Source organism: Haliotis asinina, chromosome 8 (assembly GCF_037392515.1).
Source record: "Haliotis asinina isolate JCU_RB_2024 chromosome 8, JCU_Hal_asi_v2, whole genome shotgun sequence".
Lineage (NCBI taxonomy): Eukaryota > Metazoa > Mollusca > Gastropoda > Lepetellida > Haliotidae > Haliotis > Haliotis asinina.
In genome coordinates, this window is record NC_090287.1 from 33,052,608 (window position 1) to 33,077,785 (window position 25,178).

Genomic DNA, 25,178 nt, shown 5'->3' on the forward strand with positions numbered 1-25,178 from the left:
CACACAGAGCTCACACACGTCCTTCTGTGTCCACACAAACCCAATCCCAGTACTCTATGCTTACCATCCACATTCAAAACGTAAACACTATAGTACAAGCTCACGTATACAATTAACACATACACGCGGCTTGAAGTTTACACACCTACAATATACGCCACACTAATACCTAACGGACACGCCAAATACTGCTCACTAGCATTCCTCACATACAGCCAATACTCTACGAAAAAAAGCATCACACAAATATTTTCCATTGCCCACCCACACTGGGAGTCTGGGTCTGGGTCTGGGACTGGATCTGGGACTGGGTCTGGGACTGGATCTGGGACTGGGTCTGGGACTGGGTCTGGGTCTGGGTCTGGGTCTGGGTCTGGGTCTGGATCTGGGACTGGGTCTGGGACTGGGTCTGGGCCTGGGTCTGGGTCTGGGTCTGGGTCTGGGTCTGGGTCTGGGACTGGGTCTGGGTCTGGATCTGGGACTGGGTCTGGGACTGGGTCTGGGTCTGGGTCTGGGTCTGGGACTGGGTCTGGGTCTGGATCTGGGACTGGGTCTGGGACTGGGTCTGGGACTGGGACTGGGTCTGGGTCTGGATCTGGGTCTGGGTCTGGGTCTGGGTCTGGGTCTGGGTCTGGGACTGGGTCTGGGTCTGGATCTGGATCTGGGACTGGGTCTGGGTCTGGGTCTGGGACTGGGACTGGGTCTGGGTCTGGGTCTGGGTCTGGGTCTGGGACTGGGTCTGGGTCTGGATATGGGACTGGGTCTGGGACTGGGTCTGGGTCTGGGTCTGGGTCTGGGTCTGGGTCTGGGTCTGGGACTGGGTCTGGGTCTGGGTCTGGGTCTGGGTCTGGGTCTGGGACTGGGTCTGGGTCTGGATCTGGGACTGGGTCTGGGACTGGGTCTGGGTCTGGGTCTGGGTCTGGGTCTGGGTCTGGGTCTGGGTCTGGGTATTGGGCTGGGGTTGGACCGGACTTTATTTAAAAACAACCTCTTGCAGATCACTGCTGAAACAAATATCTACTCATAACACAGTAACAATTGTACAATCGACCAGCAGAGGCATCATATGAAAGGGTAAGGGTTGTGTCGCTTCTGTTTCGGTCCCTTTATTAAAACAGCTCCCCTCACCCCTTGTTTTACCCACTGGTTTCATTACCGAAATTCAGAGTATTTACTTGCCACATTCAGCTGTTGTACTGCTTACTCACTGAAGAGGGTGCTATCCATGCTCCGTTATTGCTATCGATTATTTCACATCGGTTGAAGATTGGAAACTTGGAATCAGGTATTATGTGTATGTAAGCTGAAATATGTCTCTAAAACAGTAGGTGTTCAGAGAGAATGTCTGCAATGTTTACCTTTACACATTTTTTTCGAAATCGGAATCAGGCCAAGGTGTAAGCCATTTATAAAATATTGTCACCAAACAGATTTCTGTAAATAAAAGCGAAAAGGCCTTTCCACGTCCATAAGAAATCTCTGTATAAGCAGGGTCGATTGTTCATTTTTGATCTTATCATGAGCATGTATTTGTTCCAGCAGTGAAATGCCACAAATAAGATATCCTTTGAATCCGTGATCTGATATATGCAGCAAACCCTCGGGAATTTAACCTTTCGGTTAAAAACATGGGGACATGCTTACCCATTTCCGAACACCTGGTGTCTTCATTGAATTTCAGTGATCCATTCTTATATATTTCAAGGCTATTTTCCCTTTACACACATTAAAATTATTTCTGAGGGTAATCTAGACTGGGTATTACTTGGCACTGACGTTCGGTAGCGATATCAATGATAATAATGTTCATCGGTGTTATATCTACGACAGTAAAGGGTGAGTTTTTCGGGTGGTCTGCAAGTGCCTGCAACACTTCAAAAGATCAACCCCAAGGTATGTGCAGTGGCCGAACAACCTCGTCTGTCACTACATCTGTTAACTTCATGAACCTACAGAAAATGCCGTTTATAGAGTAAGTCTTCAAGCGTCCTACGTTGAATCCTTCAGGCACAGTTAACTGCTCGAGTCGTGTACATGATAACACCGCTGAATAAACACTATAGACTATAAAGGGTTGTAACTGGTGCTTACATTACCCACCACACGTGAAGCCTCTGTTCAGGTGAAGAGACCAGTAGGCTTGGTAAATCACCCGCACGTCCAGCTGATCGCTTTATGAGAGAGAGAGAGCGCTTGCTTCGATCGCTGCAAAGTCTCATCTCGCCAACACGAACTCGTTTTGCAGTGCCAGCCGATGTCAGAATTCCGAGTAATTAGACACCGAGGGTCGACCAATCAGAAAACGTGTTGTTTGCGTGATTGACAAGTGACGATTCTACCTCGTGTATTCTTCTCGCAACAAGCATAGGATAGGGTTGGCTCAATATGAGTTGATTCACATCTGATTCTGTTATAGGTTCATCCGAGACGCTTGAAAGACAGTACACGGACTTTCTTGGGAAGTTTAAAGGAAGGTCGACGACCATTGCGTCGTTTACACATACATGGGATACCATATCATAATACTTCATTCGGAAGAACCACAGAAGAAAATGTGATACAAAATTCTCAATCGGATTACAGATTGGAGTAGTTCTTTATCACTGTGCTGACACAGGGCAATATATCGTGGTCGTAAATATTTGTGTTGGGTCCATTGTGTACATTTATGAGACAGCCCTTGCTCATATGTAAATGGAGTTCAGTTTCATTTCATTAGTTTGAAAAAAGTTACCTGTGAATAACTGATTCATAAGTACTTCCCTGAAGGAAAATACTTCCTATTTAGAGGACATTGCGAAAGACCAAGATGGCAGGAATTACCCTTAATCCTCCGTTGCCAAGCCACCCAGGCGACATGAATATTACTTACACACTATCCACTGGTACGGAAGGGCAGACTGGACATAATGTCTCCCTTGACTCTGAAACCAATCCTCAGTCGGACTACGTTGATCAGTGCACAGCTAAGGTACTGCCTCACCTTGACCTTACCCAAATAACGTCAGTGGCGTTAACGATAGTAGTGATATACAGTGTGATTATTTTCCTCGCCGTCACCGGCAACGTTCTGGTTATATGGACGGTTATACGTAACAAATACATGCACACTGTGACTAACTACTACATCGTTAACCTAGCGATATCGGATTTGTTGGTGTCGTCGATTGTCATGCCGTTGAAGTTGATGGAGTACACCGCTCCGTGTGAGTGGCACGTCTTCTCCAGCGATACGCTGTGTTCAGTTCTTTCCTATCTTCTACCCATCTTCGTTTTCACCAGCGTCCTCACCCTCGTTGCCATCTCTTTGGAAAGGTAAGGCGGATATATCCAATCTCTTTAAAGTATGACAATACCATTAATTATGTTTTCTTTTCACACCTATTTGTCGTGTGAACTACCATTTTAAATGCATTTAGCTCGAGTAATTATATGTATGTATGTATGTATGTATGTGTACGTATGTACGTACGTACGTACGTACGTATGTATGTATGTATGTATGTATGTATGTGTGTATGTAACCTCTCTCTCTCTCTCTCTCTCTCTCTCTCTCTCTCTCTCAAAGTATCGTATATACGTACATGCACATCATTTATCTGTAAATGGAGGAATAACTATTATAGTACATACTAGGGTATTTTTATTCAGAGAGAGACAGTGGTAACCTTAAGCTTTGACTAACGGCCGAAGTTTTTTCAAGTTTATTGACGATGTGATGAAGACAAAAAGTGCTGACTCAGCTGAATTTCCTTTCCTTTGTGATGCACTTTTTCATTCACAAAGATCTGGTTTGTAGATATCCGTGTCAGTTCATGAATGATATTACACTCATGGTATCGGGGATCAATGAAGTCGCAAGTGATTATGTAGCAAGACGCATGAGGAAACATTGTCCATTACAATGAAAGCAAATGAATAAATTATATGTAGCAAATCTCTGATTTAATGTTCTCACGAGATTGCAACGAACATGTTTACATGAATCTATTCAACAAGCATCAGCGCGCTTTTGCGTACATAATGCAATATGATGTTGACAAGCCTGTACATCACATGCCGTCAGATTAATCTGATATTCGTAACACGATAGTGATCAGGTAAATATGCGCTGAGATGCAGCTTAGATTGTCAACACTTAAAAACATACGCTTCTAACGAAATGTTTGATCAAGAAATTACACAGCATAGAGCAAATAGTCATCCACAGACAAAACAATTCTTGAGGGGAAAATATGAAATCAATGGCCTAATTGCCTTGTAAGCTTCACTTTTTCAAATGCTTCAAACATGCATATATTCAATAAAGTATAAGAAAACAAATATCAAAATATTTATTCAATGCATTCATATTTTCTGTGCAATCGATTTGTTTTCCGTCTGGACAAGGACTCGATCTTAAATACAGTTTGAATTGATTGAATACATAAAAATGAATGATCGTAAAGAAGTACATGAAAGATGTAAGGTTTTTTCTGCTGATAGTATAGTATACCTGTGTAAGTACTGCAACAGGTAAGGAACTTATTTCCTTTACCGTTTGTGTAGGTTTGCCTTCAAATATATTATGCAAAAGAAACAAAAAAGTTCAAAAGTGAATGTACATCTGAAGTAACAGGATCTTCTTATTATCTGCTATTAGCATTGCTCTCCTGCTTCTTCAGATGTTCTTCCTCTCATAACACTCCTTCACGTCTACTCGGTAGCTATTCCGTGATGTGAGGAATTATCTACCTCACTCTTTTCCTGTAATTACCAAAGAATTACCATGCAGTGCGTGGTGATAACTGTTTGATGTCAGAACCATTTCCGTATACAATCATGAAGAACTCATAATAGCCCACATACGTGTTTAATAGCCGCTGTAGAGGAGTCATTTGTTTAAAACCTGTTAATGTGGTTTCCCATCCTTACGAGGTACCCATTGACAACTGGGTGGACTGGGGGACATTGTCACAGTACTTTGTGCAAGTGTACTGTCGTTGCTGTTGCAACTAGGTATTTGTACGTATCCATGTGACCAACATCTGTTCATATACCAAGGATCCGTGGGCTCTACACACTAGGGGTTGCGAGAACACTGAAAGCGTCTGCACACAAAGTTGGCTGCAGGGTTTTTAGACCCCATCACAGGTGGCCTCGATCCCGATACCGTAAACACGCTGTATCACTAGCCAGGTGCCCACCAACCAATCTAAATCGCAAGCGCATCCTGTCCCACGTGTGGCATGGTCAGCAACGCACGCAAAGGCACGTCAAATTCTTCAAATGCAATGTGAACTGTCACTACAAAAGAAAAGCCTGTCTTCAATACACAGAATCGTATGATATTTATCGGCAAAGAGTTTGACCAGTTTTGGCTGATGTGTCAAATTTGGAAATCGATATGCGTAACTTTTCTGAAACATCTTTGGCGCAAGAGCCATGTGACTTCTAAAAACATTCGCGATCAATTATACTTCAAAGGCTTCTGAAATGTAAACACAAAGGCAGGAGTTGATGCAATATTGCTCAACTTCCAGGCAAAGTTGAGTATTGGAAATCTGATGTCATCCTTTTTTGTAGAGCGTATATTTCACTCCTGAGTCTGTAAGCGTTGAACAGAGGTTGAAACAAAGACGGTTTAAAGTATTTCTGTCATCTCCTCTTCAAACAGGTACAACTGTGGAATGGATCTGACAATTTAACAGCAACAATATCCGGTCGTCGATATACCTAAGGATTATTTTAACCTGTTGACCATATTACCCTGGTAGAAATTCCAATTTGTATGCACAGCGAGTGAGTGAGTTTAGCATTACGCCGCTTTTAACAATATTTCAACTATGAAACGAAGGGATACATCAGAAATGGGTTTCCCACTTTTTGACCATAAGGGGAATGGAACAGGGGTCTTAATTTTAAGGGCAACAAGCGAACGTTTTAATCAAGTCCCCTTTTTGTGCAATGAAGCACACCAGAGAGGAGAGACGGACAACTGGAAGTTATGCGTATGTCCACTCCTTGTCTCTAGGTCTGACTTCTATTTTCCCCTCAAATGTTATTAACGACGAAATGCATCAACCCGCGAAGTATATGCCCAGCATTTATACAATGGCATTTGCGTTCATATTTGACAATCTCTGAATCTCTGAACATTGAGATTTAAGTTTATTTGTGATCATGGCTTTACCAAGGCTGTCGTGAAAGGGTCCGTTTCAAATCACATTTTTGAACATGGCTTTTTCTCATGTTGGAAACCTTGAAAACCCTTGATTAGTCTCAGGTAGTTTCTGTGGATGCAAATTTAAAGGAAGTCCTTCGTTGGTTGTAGTTAGGATTATGGTTTATCTTAATTATAAGAACAAGGATTTCGTCGTACATTTGCTAGACTCAAAAGTATAATTGTATAGAGCCCTTTGTATAGACTTTTGACGAGATTTAGAAAGCAGTAAGAAAAAGGTATGGGTATATCAAATAACTTTTCTTGAACTCTTCTTGTAATTGTGTAGTGGCACTATTTTCTTGAGCTAAAAGGTGAAATAACAAGCCTAGCGTCACAAATATGGACTAACGACGAACGTTTAATATCGGATATCCAATTATGTTTCTGTCTGCGAAAGTATCATTCTTTTGACTTACATTCACCGATACAGAAATATGTGTCAGCCACACGAAATTCCATGTCAGTTCGACAGGCAAGGAGGACGGCCGGAACGACCACCACATCGAGTTTAACTGTAGTGTGTCCGCACTTCGCTTGGTCGACTGGCCCGATAAGTGACACAGAAGGCTTTTCCAGTTCAGAATCAGCCACCTGCCGCTCGTCCGTATGTGATTTACACAGTAAACAGAAAATGTGGGTAATGCAATGTATTTGATGAGCCCGTCTAACACAATATCATTAGCCACAAATATTGCCACATTCACGGTATCTTAAGTGACATGGCGTGGCTCTATCTTTCTACTACCGCCTTCGTTTGGGTTGTAATTCAAATATGCCCGTCTTTGGTATGCAGGGGGCATCTTGGAAAATGATACTTATCAATGGAAAAAACAAATAATCACAATGGGGTTCTCCATCGAGAGCACAGCCCTTCTGACAATCTGGGTAATGCAGAAGGCTGCAGTACTGGCATAGACTAACTAACAGCTAGTCTCTGAAAATAACAGAAAATGTAATTTTAAAAAAAATTAAAATAACAAATACAGTAAAAGGAGGCCAGAGACTTTCTTCAGTTTCAGACGCTAAGTAAATCGGGAATTGCCACATGTTCTAGACTTGCTTGGGTTTTACTGGATATATTGCTTTAGGGTCTCCATGACATACTAGATGGGGAGTCTACATGTTTTCCAGAAAGTTGTTTGTGGCTTCGATTTGGCAACGTTTCTCAAGAGAAGTCCCATTCTCTGTCTGGGCTGCGTGTAGAGGGGGTCAAGGGCCCTGCATGAGCTGATAATGAGCCTGACTGTGTCAGGATCACCCGAACCCTCTCTGCTGCAAGCTAATATTTAATCTGTAAAACAGAAATATTGTAAGAGCATGCAATACACAAGGTGAGACAGCATCGTCCTCACTTGGAAAACAACGGAGCTGTTGCTGGAGAAATAAATACCAGGATACCATCTTATATCCTACTTGTTTACGGTATGTGTTATGATTTCGCAGCTTCATTGACATTTATGTAAGATAACCCGTGCCTTCATTTCCTCAGACAGATTCTCTGGAATTTAAGTCGAGATTGGGTCGCTATCTTTTGAAGCAAACCCAAATTGCGTTCCATTGCTTCATCTCCTGATTCCATTGCTTCATCTCCTGTGCGCTTCTTCTGAACTCCTACATCCAAAACCTTCCGGTGATATAAACAGATTAATCTGCAGACGAGAAACTCATCGGAGTATGAAACATCTCTCTCATATTGAAACATAACATCTATGTTTTATCATATAAACAAATGCAAGTGGGTAAAGGCTATCTCGTTGCTTGATATTAAAAACGTTGTGTCTGTGAAAGCATTGCCCAGCCTAATCTACGGATTTGATGCAATCATAGCTCTCTTATTCGTCCCGTCACTGCTCTTATGCGATGTGGGGATATGCTACAGGAGGTGTCACCACAAAACACGGTTTACCATATTGATGTCAGCTTTCAGTGCCATCTGGTTAGGGGGATACATTTTACCTTAGCTTTCTGTTTAAATAATCCGTCAATTCCCTGTCTATTATAATTGCATCTAAAAGCATTGCAAACATTTATCTTACTCTCAACGAGATAAAATCAAGTTGTAAAGGATACATGCACTGATGGAAAAGAATTTTCACTTACATAAGTCATCGAATTTCCTTCTCGAGGTAACAAATAGATGTCCTCAGGCACATTACAGCGCGTTCAGTTGACCTCAACTGTGTCAGTGAAACAAATCATGAGAAAGCTTGCGTTTAATGTATTTAATTAAATTTTTGAATGGGCTTCTTTGAAGTTTTTCGCTGCTTGATTAAATATTTTCCGCTGTGTTGTGTCCGTGAATGAAGGGATAAACAAACAAAGAGGAGATGTAAATAGCTGTTCCAACAGTAATACTTTCCTGAAAACATTTTTTCCTATTTTTCTGATCTGTGAAATTGATTTCACCACCATGTATCATCAATATTTGCAGCTCACAATTCCGACACTTTGGTCATATTGCACCGTAAAGAGTATTTTCTCTACGTCATAGCACAAAAAATAAGAACTGGCATTTTTGTAAATATAAATGAATTCAATTTGTATGATTGAATGTAGCAGGTGTTTGTGGTATCCGTGAAAAAATTATGATAACCATGTATTTGCTATTTTATTCAAACAAATTTGTTTGTTATGATGATATATTCCTCTGTAGTTAGTAGGTAGATTTTAATAATTATTTGTCTCCATATAAATACAACGGAAATTATATAGAGGTTTCAACATTTTTGTCATATATACATTTGCATATAAAATACATATTCCTACCTCGTGGGTAGACTTACATCTTGCAGTTTTGTGTAAATGATTTATTGGTTATTGAATTACATATATCAATGTGTTTATGTTGTCGTCATTAAGGGCCATATGCAGTCAATGACACATTGTCTGTGGCACTGGTAATATTTCTGCCTGTACAAATACATTATGCATTAAATATGCTCATTTGAAATCTTTTACCATCGACAAAAACTGTATAGCATTGTGTGTCCGATTGCCGATAACCCCCTGATGGAAGCGCCTTTCTGTTTTCACCCACCTCCTTCCTGTTGTTTTAATAAAATGAGATATTACCCACCTCCTTCCTGCTGTTTTAATGATATGGGATATCACCCACCTCATTCCTGCTGTTGTAATAATGTGGGATATCACCTTCCTCCTTCCTCCTTCCTGCTAGGTATCACTTCTCACGTCCTTCTCTAGTTTTAATAACACGAGATATCACCACCCTCTTCCTGTTGGTTTAGTAACATGAGATATCACCACTTCCTCTTTGATGCTGGTTTAATAAGAAGCGATGGCATTCGCCTCTGATATCACAGATTGTAACATCTGACAAAACACGCCTCCTACCCACTGTGTAATAACATCTGATATCATTTGTTGAATAACTGTCTGAATAACAAAAGACATCGCCCACCTCATACCAAAATAACTATTAATACCACCAGCCACCTGATTACTGATTACTTAGGGTATGTAACAAATGTCTCCCAAACATACCCGTGAAGATCTTGGTTAGAACTGGCTACTCATGTTTGTTGTAAGAGGCGGCTAACGGGATAGGTTGGTCAGTCTCGTTGACCCTTGCTCATGATACTCATGCTGTTGATCACTGGGTTGTCTGATCCAGGCGCGATTATTTACAGATCGCCACCATATAGCTGGAATATTGCTGAATGTGGCTCAAGACTACAATTACTCACTAACATCACCAGGTTTGTGACTGTATGTACCGAGGGTATGTGACAAAGGACCCTATAACATCTGATATCACCTATTTAATTACGACTGATTAAATGAACATCTGCAGGATAATAACAAGGATGTAAATACAACAGTCCATGTCTGGAAATACATTTACATTACAGCAATACAGAAAACAACACAAGACTCTTTCTTACGGATCAAAGTACAAGATATGTACAGTGTCATTTCCATTCCCCGACAATGAACACTTACGATTGAACTAAGCCTCACGTAGAGTAGCTTCAAAGATCAACTGTTTGACTGTTTGACAATTTCGTTTGATCAGCTGTCAGCCACAGGCAGTAGAATGTAATCCTGGACATGAAGTTTTCTGTAACAGATATACATCAGCAACATTAATAATTAAATCCAAATGGAACACGGGACTGAGTCTAATTTCAGGATCCTGACTTGTGTAATCACTCCAGACTTCACTTGGCTTCATTTGGTTAATCTGCTCACATGGGTCTGGCAGACAGCTTTATCAGCCAGCTATGCGCACTCTGTTGGGCCGCGTCGAGATACAAGGGAGATTATGTTCACAGCTTCCATCCTGCTTGTCAGACAGTTAACATAAGGATCCAGTGTCATACGTGATGCATAACATCGACTGAAGTCAGCGTTTTGAAACTTATCTCTGAGCAAGGAAGTGTCACTTCGTACCATGACAGAGAGCACTGCTGCCCTGTGTGCAACCCAATACTTTGCCCTGCAAAATTGGTCTCCGATGCTTTCTGGGGCACATAACATCGTCCATCCACTCACACGTCTTTATATTTAAAATGAAATGTTTCTACAGATTTGAGAAATGCAAACCATAAGTGTTTGACTGAGTGAGGGTGATTTTACGCCGCTTTTTGCAATAGTCCAGCGATGTCGGCAATATCACAGCGAGGGTGGGACGAGAGAAATGGGCGACACACGTTGTACCCATGCGGGAAATGAAACCGTGTTTTCTGCGAGACAACTTTCCCGTTGATGAATTCCATTTGTGTTTGTGAGTTTATTCATTAGGAACTTAATGTTCTCCTGAGTACATGCTGTGTAAAAGCAATAACGTTGTATGTGCATATCACAACCCTGCAGAAATCGAATCTATCCCTGACCTAAACCGCACATGTGTATTCAACAATGATGAAGACAGCGTTAAATGTGTAATAATAAGAACGATGTACGATTCCCCCCCTAAATCTTGAGCACGTGTCATTTTTAACTATCTAAAAATGATCCTATCAGGAGTCCACAAAAACGTGAGTATATCCTGTTCCAGCGTATCCTGGCACAACTGAATGCAAGGGCAAATCAATCATTGACCCTGAAACAGACAGGCGGACGTATAACTCAGGTCAAAACGGGAAATGCAAAGGAAATGAGTTAGGTCAACAAGCATCAAGTTCGTTTGTTTGTTTGTTTGTTTGTTTGTTTGTTTGTTTTTAACGCCTGAAGCAATATCCCAGCTACATGGGTGGCGGTCTGTATATGATCGCATCTGGACCAAAACCTCAATTCTATGGGCAGATCCCATACTTAAACTTTGACTCACGACAATCGCACTTCGATGGCTTTGTGACACATGCACAGGCTGCTGTGAGAAGGCTTCAGTGGGGTTTGTGGGCCGGGTCATCTCAACGTAGTTCATCACAACATCACAAATGCAGAAAATCGTCCAAAACTGTTGAGTCTGATGAACGAAAGTAATCCTCAGCTGCAACCTCAGACAAGGATCTCCTTCTTACAACATCGAGTGAAGTCAGCGTTTTCAAACACATACCTGTTAAACGTGGGCGAGGGAGCAGACTTCAACCGTATGAAATTAAGCCTGAAAGTGGTGTGAAAGTGACGCAAGTCCCAGATTTGCTGAGTCTTACTTGCACAGGTGTGGAACCGACAGACCTAATAACATAATAGAGGCGAAGATACGATCAATCACATAGCATAGTTTCTTTGAGAGGCATTTTAGAAGTTGTGAAGATGAGGGAAGGCCCAGTTCCATGGGCAGTCAAGTTCTTTATTGCAGTGAGTGCGATGTTTCTGAGTAGGTAAAACCTTATCAGGCAAGTGATGTTATCATTGACTATCCATAGAACCTGACTTTCCTTCATGTGGAATAGGTTTATGGCGTGCCGAGGAACGCAGCTGTGTACAACAAACTGGCGCCTAAGACGACTGGACCCTCATAATAACACGTCAAGTTGAAGGTATCACGTCGCGACTGAGCAAGACAAGTTAAATGTCCAAAGAGTTTCAGTCTGTTCTGTTCACACAAGATCTCCGTATCTGTTTGAACCTTGACTGTGTGCGATGTAGTGTTTGCGAACATGAAAGTGTTTGATACATGTGGCGACAGGTCAGGTCTGGTCTGAGGAGGGTCTGTGTCAGCAGATCATGTAGCTTGACATTGCAAGGAATGGAACTTGAATGTTGCACGATATAGTGATAGCATCTTCCTCGGATTGTCAGACGGTTCTAATGGACGAAAATGGCACGGCACTGAAGGAGAATCTGCAGTGGGAGATATTCCAGCATAGTGGTGGTCCTCCTCCCCTCCCCAGTTGCTCGCAGTATCAGTGTCGTAGTCAGTGAAAATGAAACTTTGAAAACACGAAAAATGTAGACTGACTGAGTGAGTGTTGTTTAACGCCGTTTTAATCACAACTTCAGCAATATCACAGTGGGTCAGAATTGGGCTTCACATAACCATATGGAGAACAGAACTCTGATCTTCGACATGAAAAGAGGACGCTTTAACCACTATCCCTTGAAACCATGTACAGCCATGTCATAGAAGGTGCTTTCACAAAACATGGCGTGACTGGGAAGTGAAAGAGAATAATCAGACGCTTCAAAGAAACATCCTTTTGAAGGATTTACGGCACAGATGTGTTCTCACAATGACTGACGCGGAGAAGCATCCCATTAGGATTTCAACTGCCCCGTATATCACCCGTTGTAACTGTTGGGATTTGATTCCATTATCAGAGTATGAAATTACCCTTCGAAGAGCTTTAATCACCCTATGCTGCGTTGTGTCATCAGGCACAAACATTTCCCCCAGTTGTGAGGGAATTGGGTTTGGAGAATACTTTAGTCATGTCATGGCAAGAAAGAATGCAGCCATAAAGGTAGCAGCATTTTGGTAAAACCCACGAGTAGGGTGCTGTCTAAACCTTGAATCACGCACTCGAGATACGATCACAGGTACGTTTCCTGTGCGCACCTTTTCCCAGGTGTCGTTTTTGATAACTGGATCTTCTGTACCTCTTTGCAATGTAAATTCGTGTGAACATTCTTTAGTCTTTCTCGATTGTTTCATTCAGGGTTTCATTCATTCATTCATTCATTTCATTCAAGTGTATTCTGACATATTCAACCGACCCGTGAAGGTCCGGGTCTACAATTGATTGACACTCATGCTTGTAGTAACAGGCGATGAACGAGATCGGGTGGTTAGGCTCGCTGACTCGGTTGACACAACTCAACTATGTAGATCGATGCTCATGCTGTTGATCACTGGGTTGTGTGTTCATACTCGATTATTTACAGACCTCTTCCATTCAGCTGGAGTACAGATGAGTAGGGCAGTGAACAATATATACTAACAGCAAATGAAACGCAATTTTCGACAAAATGAAATCTCATAAAAGTCTTCTATATAAAAAGTGACAAAAAAAGCGTTGCGTTTCTGTTCAGTATATTTCTGTAAAACAAATTGTCTCTACCAATAGCCGTTGAATTCAGTGTGAATACGGCTTGTCTTCCTGTGAGTAGCTTCTCCAACACAGACAAGAATCCGTTTTGCTTCATGTTTGTTTCTTGTTATGTCAGACAAAGGCAAGACCATTAATCTTACATTTGCGGTTCAGAATTGATTACCGTGTTGCGAAAAACAGCATGATATAATTCGCTCTGACAGACGAAAGGTCCAAAGGTGTCGATACAAGCTGTTAGGACAAACGAAACTTTGTTTTCCCTTTGTTTTTGTCGCAACTGCCACGTCTCTGAAACGCGGCTGTTCGTTTATTGAACAATGCCATATTTTTTACAACGTGCTATATCATTTGAGAGTGCACTGGTGCAAATGTAACGTTATTCAAAGACACTAGATAAATGTTAATCGTGAAATGTCCACACACAAAAAAACCGAGAAGATTATTTTTCTGTTGATAGTTCAGTAAGACGGTTTCGTGACTCTTCATGTATTACCTTTTCTACTTTTTTGTTTATGCAGGAATAATAGATAATGGAACTCCTTGACCACTGGCAGGATATGGATGTGTTTTATATCTTTCGTAGTGGATTCCAGCGCTTCACTTTGTTTTCGGCGGACCGAGATTTGGCGCATCTAGCGGGTGTGAAATCAGGTCCATATGCTGTGGATTGGTAACGCGGAACGTAGAGAGTGCATGGAACGTGTAGGGTAGTTACCATATGGATTCTTGCGTGGCACAAAGGTATGATCCGCTCGAGGGGGTCGGCTTTCGTTATGTCAACGCATTTGTTTTTTGTTTACTTTGCACACAGCTGTTCCACTCTTTAGAACGCCTTCATCTGTTGGGAGTTGTTGCTCAGGTGGGCGTTGTTGCCTCTCCCCTAGGTCCCAGGATCAGGTTTTATAGGGATTGAGGTAGCCTAGCCAGTACATAAAGATAAGAGGTTTGTCAAAATTTGTTTTTCATAGTCAGATAACGCACATACGTGTCAGTGAAGGTGATCATAGTATATACAAAAACATGTATGTCTTTAAAGAACAGATTCAGGAAATCTGCATATATAGCCTTGTGTTTAAGAGGAACCGCGTGTCTATGTCCTACAACGCACACAATTATTAGGTACCTCCCGAGGATAAAAATCCGAGGATAAAAATCCGAGTGTCAAACTGCCGTAATAATGCAGTTCGCTTCCAAAGAGAATGTTATTTGATTCCGGTCTTATTGAATGTCCCGTCTGTTACGAGAGTGTATTTTCTGTAAATTGTGTTACTGATTAAGTGATAATTATTACTGGGTCACAATGTTTAGTGTTTTGAGTGATAGTTATTATGGTTCACATTTCGTATCTTAAATGTTTATTACTATTAGTATTTTAACGGCAGGCCTTAAAGGTAGTTGCCTCCCTTCACTAGTTGTGGTTACATCCGGGAATCTACGAGAATGTTGTAAGCTGGTGGCTATGTGGTCGCAAAGTGCTCGAATATTCAAGAATCAGTGACTGCTTGACCTACATATCTGTGTTAGACCGCTCGCTGTGAAAGATTTAGTAGTAGTAAGTTTCTCACTCTCAAACCAAGACTTTGGTGAGTTGATATTATGTTTGTGACTCATTACATTAGATTTGACTCATTTGCATTGTAATACCCTTGTCTGCTCAGTGCATATTACCGAATATTTTAGACTTGCCAGTATTTTGCTGGTTCGGAGGAGATTTCTTTCACCTTTTGTCCCGGCAAATTTTTCACCGTAATATTTTGTAACAGTAAACGTGAATTGCCTTGCCTCGCATTAATGATATTAATTTTAAAGTCGCTGACTGGGTTACCCCACTGCAATTCAATCCAACTCATCTCCGAGCTGCAGCTTGCCCTCTGAAGAGGTCCTCACATCCAGCAGCTATATAAGCAGTCCGGCAATGCCCTTATTGAAGAGTGGAACAGCCTTCCCTTGGCATTCAGACACGAGTTTGGAGCATGAGACTATTGTGCCAGATTCCATGATGATTCCCGAAATATTGACATCCTTACTCTGTTGGAAGTAATCACGCGATGTAGTAAAAATCTGTTACTACTTTGACAGAATATAGTGTTTCAACGACATATTTCCAGATGATGTCGAACGTCAGCACGTTTTTCACATGTGTCGTTGAGTTATGGTTTTCTTTTAAATGTTTCTTTCTGACAACAGTTGTAAATCTCTTTTTCTCAAAACATTCTTGACGTATTGCGGATTGTGCATTTCCTCGTTAATAGTTTTAGAAAATGGTCTATCTTTGCATGGCACTATATAGTCTTCACATCACTGAATTATTGCCGATATGACTTCACTCACCCACTTTGACTAACATGGCAAAACGCATGGCGAATACTCACTACGAATAGCAACGACTAATTCATTACATAACAATAAAACGTAGGAAATATTGGATTTAGAAGGTTGGTAAAATGTAAATGATTAAGCCAAGGAGGAAACAGACGATGAAGAGAAATTAAATGAACATGTGACAGTTTATTCCATTCCTTTGGATATGTTTCATCTGTGTGGATATATATTACCTTTTCTCATATGCATTGGCTGGTGGTATGCTCGTAAAATGGAATATCCCCTACTTCTGTTTAACGGTTTGAAGTCACAAAATCATATGCCAAAGCATTCTTGTCAGTCTATTTAGCTGATAATAATATACATATATATGTTATTTTTTCACACAGAATCGGTGATGTAGCTTGATGGTTATGTTTAGAAATCTTGGAAACCTGAGATTCTCCTGCAATCTACATACGATGTGTCGGGGAATATCATGCCATTAACGTCGTCTACGTCCAGTGAGCAACGTGAAGCGTTGTGATTCATACGTTATGATTACAACATGGTTGCGACGTTTTAGTTTACCGTGTATGGATTTATAATCCATGTATACCCCTCAAAACACCATATGTATACATTTTGTGTGTCATGATTAAATGAACAATTATTCCAGTTACGTTTCAGTTTCCAAACTATTTTTTCTTGAAGAAATGAAGGAATATTTACCTGTCGCCGTCTGTCTGGTGGAAGACTTCCTTCAACGTAGCTAGCTGATGAATATCTCTAGATTATAGCAGTATGGTTGTTGATGCTAGCCAGTGAGAACACATATATGGCTGGAACCGCTGAACGTTTTGCCTTCTAAGCGGATTAACATTTATACGTTCTTTTCAATGTTCCCAAGGCCGCCGATCAAGACTGAACAATACGGATGCCCCTATTAGATTCATAACTTCCTGGCATGATATCTGTAAATGGATTAATAAATGCAGTAGTGCTGTTGAAGATGATCTTACTAATGAGCATTAGTTTGTATGCAGCAAACCATCTGTACCAAAACGTTGGGTAAAATCTAACAACAATTGGAACCCTTTTAAATTCATTTCTTCTATTCATTACATGTAGTTTTGAATTATTTGTATTGATATAAAGTTGACTGTTGTACGATATCAAGCAAGAATATTTTTAGACAGTTATTTTTTGGACAGTTTTGTGTATACATGTATAACATAGAGCGATGTTGTGAACATGACCCTGCAGTCTACGATATTTTTTTTTTATTTCTTTAAGTTTAAAGGTTAATCTTAAGACTGAATCAAATACTGCAGTAATTGCCTATCCTTTTTTCATCATATTTTATCCTTTTTTACCTTATACTGGAAATATCGGGTGATTCTGCCAGTGACGCACACAAAGAGGCATTGTTTGCTGATTAAAAACAGGACCAGGTTACATATAAAACTAAGAATTGAATTAAAAGACAAATGTATATCAAATCTAAAATGCGCACCTAAGCATTTCATTGTTCCATTTTAATGCACATCCTTTGAATACTGGCTGCATCTTAATGCCGACAATACTCAGACACATAATACTAGTTGTCTTGAAGAATACTCATAAAATATCCTGGATGCATATGTCTCATTGTTGTAAACGCACATCCATAACGTATTGGGACATATTAGAACATTGTTTTTGTGTATATGTCTTGCTTCTGAACAAAGGTGTTCTTTTCTTCTGTGGAGATAACCATACTTTATCTTTTCCAAGAGTGTCGTTTATTCACAATAACGAGGTAACGGTTTGTGATTTGTGATTGACTTATGACCTGCCTTTTTTATTACGTTTGAGTGGAGTTGAGGGAATTCAACGCGCTCGTTAGAGAATATTACAGATCTACTATGAGATAAAAACCTTTTACTTTGCACGATTCAGACATAAATTCATAAGTTCATGAATCACTATCAGATATCAGGAGTTCGTTAAAGCGTAGATTGGACTGGTGAATACCTATCCTCCACGTTGGTTAATATTAAAATGGCACTATCGTGGGGTGGTTCTCTGGTGAAGCAAATGGGGAATATTATATTTTATGCAGTAATACATTGGGCTGCGATCATACAGCTACGACATTCGTAAGTCTGTGATAAACAACAAGGCTTCCTTTCACGAAGCAGCCTTTACTAAGGTTAACTTTAACTCCTTTGACATTGCACTGAGGTTACGTTAGTGACTTAGTGCTTCCTGACAGGAGAACCAGGCTAGCTATTCTCGAACCGTTCGCAGCCTTACGAACTTCTTCAGAACATTTTGAACACACTGGCTACGATCAAAGTTAAGAATTCTTAGGGCTACGAACGTTTCGAGAATAAGGGCCCAGGTCGTAACTTTACGAACGCGTAGTGATTCGGATCTCTGAAACCGATACTCCTACAATGTTTGAACAGTATTTAACATCCTATTAAACTTCCACGACCAATTTACTAGTACGTAATTACCCTTTGGAGAATTAGGTGTTCTGGACGGATATTTATCTTTACTAAAGTGGACTTTTTTGGTCAACAGGAAATTGAATTTTTAAGTAATGTACTGTACAGACAATACTGGCAGTAAAATGTCACCAAGAAGACCATTTATCTCTGGCACCATGCCTTGAGAGGAAATGAGATGGGAAGAGAACTAATCGTACTGTTATCTCGGTAGGCATTTTCTAAAAGTTCTGAGATATTTGTTTGTTTCATGGTAGGATTTCGCTTACTGTAGTGAAGGTTTCGCCGCTTGTCATCGCCAATTTTTTTGCGAGTGTTTGCAGGATGTTGCAGGAATTCCTGAAGCTAAACCGTCGATCATTTTGGTAAAAAGCCACGAGCACCAGTTCCATGCAGACAGGGTTAGTAACATGTTCTGGACGAAACGGGGTTCAAACCTCAAACTTATATGTTCCCGCTGGTCCTCTGAGGTCCCTGAGACCATTGACGGCTACGCCATCCGCAGTCCCTTCCCATTAGAATACCATCTGTCTGTCTTGGTGGTTTCATACTAGTTCTCAATTACTTGAGGGTATTGTGTTATTGTACATGTCTGCGATCATTAAACAAATGATGGTACACATTGTACCATATCAATAACCTTTGCTGCCACAACGAAGAAGGCGTGTTAGTAATGGAGGAATTTCCAATGCATATAATTACGCTTGTTTTCTGGTTTGGTTCTTCGATTTCAAACAGCTTACAAGATGAAAGATATTATTGAGTGTTGTTGAGAGAAATGTTACTGTGTTGTGTACGACTCGACTTCCACGTCTCTGCCACGTGGCGGTTGGTTTATTGCACAATGCCACTAGCGTGCAGTGATTTGATAGAGTAAAGTTGCACACTGTCTAAAGAAAAGGTATGACAGTACAGCTGTGATATTCAAAAGAACCTGAGCCACCAGTACAACCCCTGTTTCCAACAAAGGTTTTACATCCATCACACATCCTACCGGACACCCACTAGCTGCCTGGTGAGCAGACACCTTGGGTGATATCAGCCTTTTGGACACTTTGATTTTAGTGGGGCGTCGGTCTATAAATAATAGATTCTGGACCAGACATTGCTGGAAACAATATTATGAGCATCGATGTAGCCAAATGACTGACGTGTCAACCAAGTTAGCGAGCCCCACGACAAGATCCCGTTAGTCGCCTCTTGTCACTTGTGTTTCGCTTCATCTGCTCAGGACGAGCGGACGAATATAGGAAGTGAGGAAGTTTAGTTTTACGCAGCACTCGGCAATATTCCAGCTATTTGACGGCGGTCTGTATATAACCGAGTCTGGACCAGACAATACAGTGCTCAGCAGCGTGATCATCGATCTACGCAATTGCATGGGTTACTGAAGGCCAATTCCAACCCGGATCTTCACGGTCCTTTAAGGAGTAAAATACTAGAGTTAGTATTAAAACCTATAAACATCGTGAGCCCAGATGTAGAATAACACATTCGGCAAGTGGGATGAGATCTTACGACTTCAAGTAGCTCGTAAATCCCCGCCACCATAATTCCGATTCATCCATCGCCCGTAGTACAAGTAACTCTATTAGTCTTTAAAGACACAATCTCACTCATTTTCGACGCATCTTTTTTGGGGTGGACATACCTTTTATGCAATTTGTGTGAATAGCGGGTGCTACCAAAAGAACAAGACGTGCTTACCCTTGCGAACACCTGGTGTTATCGCAGGTTTTCAGTAATCAACTTTTAATTGCACTCTTCTTGTGCCTTGTAACACTGATGAAGTCGGAGACTAGAAACGTTTTCTTTTCCTATCTGTCTACTGTTACGGTTTTTTTTATCTATGCAGTCAAGGAAAGTAGTACACTAAACAAAAAAAACATCTCGACAAATGTCAAATCAAAAGGATATCCTATTAACGAGTATTTTGAGATTAATAATTTTTTTTATTTTATTAATATTTTTTTTTATTTTATTATTATTGTTGTTTTTGTTTTTCTTTTGCTTTCAGTATACCTCGAAATGAAACTAATTAGTGTAACGATATCTGCAGATCTGTTTCTTTTTTCAAAATTCTAATATTCTCCTATTGAAATAAATCCCTGTTTTTCCTTTATGATATGGAATTGTTATGGAGTGGAATTGGTGGTGATACCGTCTTATTAATAAATAGTTTATCAAACACAAGGTAACCTCCTGTTCCGAAAACAAATACGAGAAATTAATCACAAACGAACATGTTTTCATCACCACAATGATTCGATGCTTAAGGGAAATATGACGAAGCGCTAACCGTCAGTAATCAGATAACTACTCAGATATTTCAATGATTGATTACCTTTGTCAGAAACTCCACCTGAGCTTGTAAATATCAACCGCTAGGTTGTCAGTTTCAGCATACAGAACACGAAGGTCAAAGGTTAGCATTTTAGCTGTGTAATACACGTAATACACCATTAAAATGTCAGAACTGTGCATACCTCATTCCCTTCCCACAGTGGTTACTTGTCATATCTTCCTACGTAACCTCTGTTCTAATACGACCCTTTCATGGTGCGAGTGTTCAAGACTCGTGATTGGAGGCAATCAGATTTAGTAGTGCAATCAGCGACCTTGTTTCAAAAGTGATCGTTCGCAAGATTTCGGTAATTTCCGGATGCATCGTGAAAACTAGAACCTCTTCCCGAGCGCGATACTCAAATGTTTCTTCTAGACAGAACTCAGTCATGCCATATTTGTTTCTTCACATGCCTTGCATTTGTCAAGTTGAATCTAGGTCGATGTAACACTTGCTCTGATTGGACAGAAAAAAAAGGGAAAAAAATCTGTTGCCATTTTATGCCGCTAGGGGATTTTATGAGAACCGCGAATTATGGCCGTATTAGAACAGAGGTTCGTAGGAAAATATGACAAGTAGCCTCTGTGGGAAGAGAATGTGCATACCTGTGACTTGCCGTAAAGGACAATTTTAAGGAATCAAGTGTTTAGTTATCACGGTTTCTGGATGGCATGGCGTTGCAACACAACCAAGTTGATCATTGGTGAATATAGTAATCACCGAGTTGTCTTTTCCTTGGACCCGTTTCACCGCGTTATCGTAGCGCTACTCCTATACAGTAACATAGACTTACGACATTCGTAGCGCCATGATAGCTCAGTAAACCGGGGCCCTGGTCCGGGGGCTTATCACTTCTCATGTCACTATGCCATTCGTAAGCTTGCGATAAAGTATAAGTTACGATACGTAACGTTACGAACGCTTCGTAAATCGGGACCCTGATTTGCGGTGTGAGGTAATACAGCTGGAATAATACCTAGACAATGAACATGAAATCAACGACGAAAACACGACGATCTCATGTTTTCTCGTATTATGAAATGCTAATGGTAAAGAACATTGCAAAATTGTCAGTGCAGAGCTCTCTCACGGAAGACGATCGTAAGTCCCACGAGATAATGTATGTTTGAACATTTGTGATGTATACGCATATCAGTTAGATTCATCATTCATTATCTGAAACATTATTCATTTTATGCAAGTCGCATTCATCAGTTGCACCAGAACTCTGCAGTCCTGCCTGTATGTTCAAAGAGCAAACAATCTTTATCACCTGATGAAAAAGCAAGGAATAGCTGAGACATGTTGTGTAAACAATAAAGAAGAAGCTGACACCCATAACATTTTGACGTATATTAATCTTTATCACGATGACATAAAAGCATAATAAAAATAATAATCATAATCATAAAGGATGATAAATATGCGGACCTCGCCTTTGAAATGTCTCGCTTGCATCTCAAGCACACTGTCGTCGGGCTCCCCATTGTTCTCAGTGCCCTTGGTCTGGTACCTCCTGAATTCTCGGCGCAGTGCCTGGTTTCTCCACAGGGAGCACAGCCCTTCTGACAGTCTGGGTAATGCAGAAGGCTGCAGTGTTGGGGAGCCTCCATATCCTCCGAAAAGTCGGTGGTGGTTTCGCAGCGTTTCCTGTCCAATTCACTGTCTGGGGCTGTGTGTAGAAGGGCAAGGTCCCTGAGCTGATGATAAGCCTTACCGGTCTGACTGTGCCAGGATCACCAGAACCCTCTCTGCTGCATTTCTGTCTTAATCTGTAAAACATGATACCGCAACAAAACAAGACACGACATAAGTGGGAGCACCATATGCTTGATCCCATGAAACCCAAACTGTTTCAGCAAATAATTTCCTTGCAAACAAAATTTGTTGTGATTTGCTGCATCTTAAATGACAACGGCAAAACCCTCCGATAATTATATATAATCCAGACGATTCTTTCCCGTCCATTAATGCATGCACACAGAGTTTTAAAACACCTCTTAATTAAAGTATATTTGGAGTTCCCTTATTTCTTTAAAACGCAGTTCATTTAGTTTCGCAACAGTTAGACTGGTGTTCAGTTAGACACTATTTTTATATAAATGAGTTTAATGAAAAAGCATATCTTCTATTTCAACCATAAGAAAATGTGATTATCTCAAAGCAGAACGTAATACAGTAATACATATAGTTTACTGTTCCTTCAGTCGATGCACTTATTACCAGCATCATGCTTTTAAAAAACCAGCACTGTACACTAGTTGTTAATCTCTTAAAAATGAGAAAAAATGGCGAAACTGACATGTTTCCTTTTACACACCATGCACACCACGACAAAAAGCTGTGTTTCGTAGAAGGTTGTGGTTGTATTTCAAGAATCTAATACCATAAAAAGAGATGATATTTTCGTTTTTTATCTCATTTCCGAGAATTTGTCCATGGTAAATAGTTGGAAAGAAACTTTCATTTATCTCTTGTGTCAGATTTCCATCAGTAATGTCACAAGTTTTCTCTATCACAAAGTTTTCATATTAAATTAAATGAAGTCACAAACTGCGATCCCAAAACGAGGAAGTTGTTTCCTGTTATCTTTGCATGGCTGTTACCAGACTATGTTTAAATGAAATGAAAAATTACGGTGGATAAAATATTGCTTCCCGTCCAATTTTATTTTGTTGATTTTCTGAAGAGTAGGAGCGACCTGGCGGGGTCATTCATTTCATCAATGCAATCAGTCTCCAATGTGTCATTAGCATGAACACTGCTTTCTTTACGACTGCTTGTGTTTGCGGGGTCATTAAATTGCTCGCTCGATCCATATGAGATTTCTCCGTTCTTCTTTGATAACATGTCGGGTGGTATTTCTTTACGAAATTAGTTCATTTTCTGATGTTAGTCAGTTGAACTGAATTTACGTAAATGTTAAAGGGTTATCTGTTTTCCTGTCCCATGAAAAGATACGTACAAACACAGTTGGAAGGACAACATCATAAAACCGCCACTCAAGAAGCTCTGTAAAATAACAATCATGAAATGGCGTGTTTGCGGAAAATGTCGCGGGTCATTACGTCAGTACTCAGTGCACTAGCACTTAATTTAATGGATAGGGTTGCCGGGCTTAGAAACTTGATTGACAGCGTGGCTCGTGATCCTTGCTCGTGATGCTGAAAACTGGATTGTCTGGTCCACAATCGACCTTTTTCCATGGCAGTTGTGTTTCGGGAGTAAGCGCGATGCAATCCAAAACCCAGTTTGTTAATAAAATGTGTGTGATTTGGGAGTAGTACAGAGTGAACCCTACATGATTTCCCTGAACACCGGTTGTCAACACTTTTGTCAGTGATTGATGTTTATCACGACCCATGTTTCGTTATTTCTTGATGATTAAGTTTGTTGGGTGGCTGTTGTTTAACGCCGCACGCGGCCATGTAGCGTGAGTATGTGAAAGGCCGTCTGTGGACCAGATAATCCAGTGATCAATAGCATGAGCAACGATCTGGCATACGAAGACATGTATAAACCAGGTCAACGAGCCTGACCTCCCTGTCCCGTTCGTCCCTTAAGACAAACATGGGTTTCTGGAGGCCAATTTAAAGTCTTACCTTCTCGGACCTTTTGACCTTTAAATACCCAAGGAATATCCATGGCAGGTCTTGGGGACGCGTTATCGGAATTTAACATTCAAAGGACAAATTGTCTATTCAGCAACATTGCTCTATTTCATTACTGGCAATCACACTCGTTGATATTATTTTGCTGTTTCCATGAAGCATAGTTTCGGATATTCCAACGAAGGAAGACTCTACACAAACTACTAGTACTTTGATGTACCTTTAATTCGTATGGATATCTGGAAGGTGTATGTACCGTTTAATCGGGCTCGTCAGTAGAGGTAAGTATGGGTGATATTTACCCAGAATATTGTTCAACAGAATCGAGCTATCATTATAGCTTTTCAGCAGCATGTTGAAAGATCTTTTAGTCCTTTACAATATGACCAATACTGGCAAGAAAGCATTGTCCTAAATGTAGCTGCTCCTCAAGCGGACTTATCTGCCTTTCTGTGAACATTTGTTCTATTCACAATGTACATGTCTTTGATTTTAAAGAATGTTAGGCACAGCCATAGTAATAAGCAGTTTGTTAAGTGCGCAATCTATGAAACAATCACAAAGCGCCAGAAAATCGTTTCCCTCATAATGCTATCAGAGATTGCCACATTGCCAGGGCAACAATATGTTGATAGGTGAGCCTCTGTAATCAACACTTGCTGATTCCATAACGATAGTAATTTCGCTGCAGCTTTGTAAAATAATCGCTAACATGATCATTTGTCAATAACGCTACTGGAATGGGTCATTTTGGTTTGGTAGAAG

At 40.6% G+C, this 25,178-nt stretch overlaps 2 protein-coding genes across 2 annotated transcripts in view; one reads left to right on the forward strand and one right to left on the reverse strand.

Annotated features, from left to right (window-relative positions):
* Positions 1-238: 238 nt before the first annotated feature.
* Positions 239-2,486, reverse strand: LOC137295219 (accessory gland protein Acp36DE-like). The gene is made up of 2 exons (XM_067826539.1): positions 2,340-2,486; positions 239-955 (listed from the first exon to the last, which is right to left on the reverse strand). The coding sequence occupies exons 1-2, from the start codon at positions 2,484-2,486 to the stop codon at positions 239-241; spliced, it is 864 nt and encodes a 287-aa protein (XP_067682640.1).
* LOC137294765 (QRFP-like peptide receptor) overlaps positions 2,345-25,178 on the forward strand; it is a 65,583-nt gene continuing 42,749 nt past the window's right edge. The window contains exon 1 of the mRNA XM_067825875.1: positions 2,345-3,315. Coding sequence (XP_067681976.1) covers positions 2,810-3,315 — 506 coding nt within the window. The 5' untranslated portion in view covers positions 2,345-2,809. The remainder of the gene's footprint in view (positions 3,316-25,178) is intronic.

Coding starts and splice junctions, on each gene's coding strand:
- LOC137295219 (XM_067826539.1), bottom strand. CDS start 2,486: ATGGTCGTCGACCTTCCTTTAAACTTCCCAAGAAAGTCCGTGTACTGT. Junction 956..2,339: donor TTGCGAGAAGAATACACGAG/GTAGAATCGTCA, acceptor GTCCAACCCCAG/CCCAATACCCAGACCCAGAC.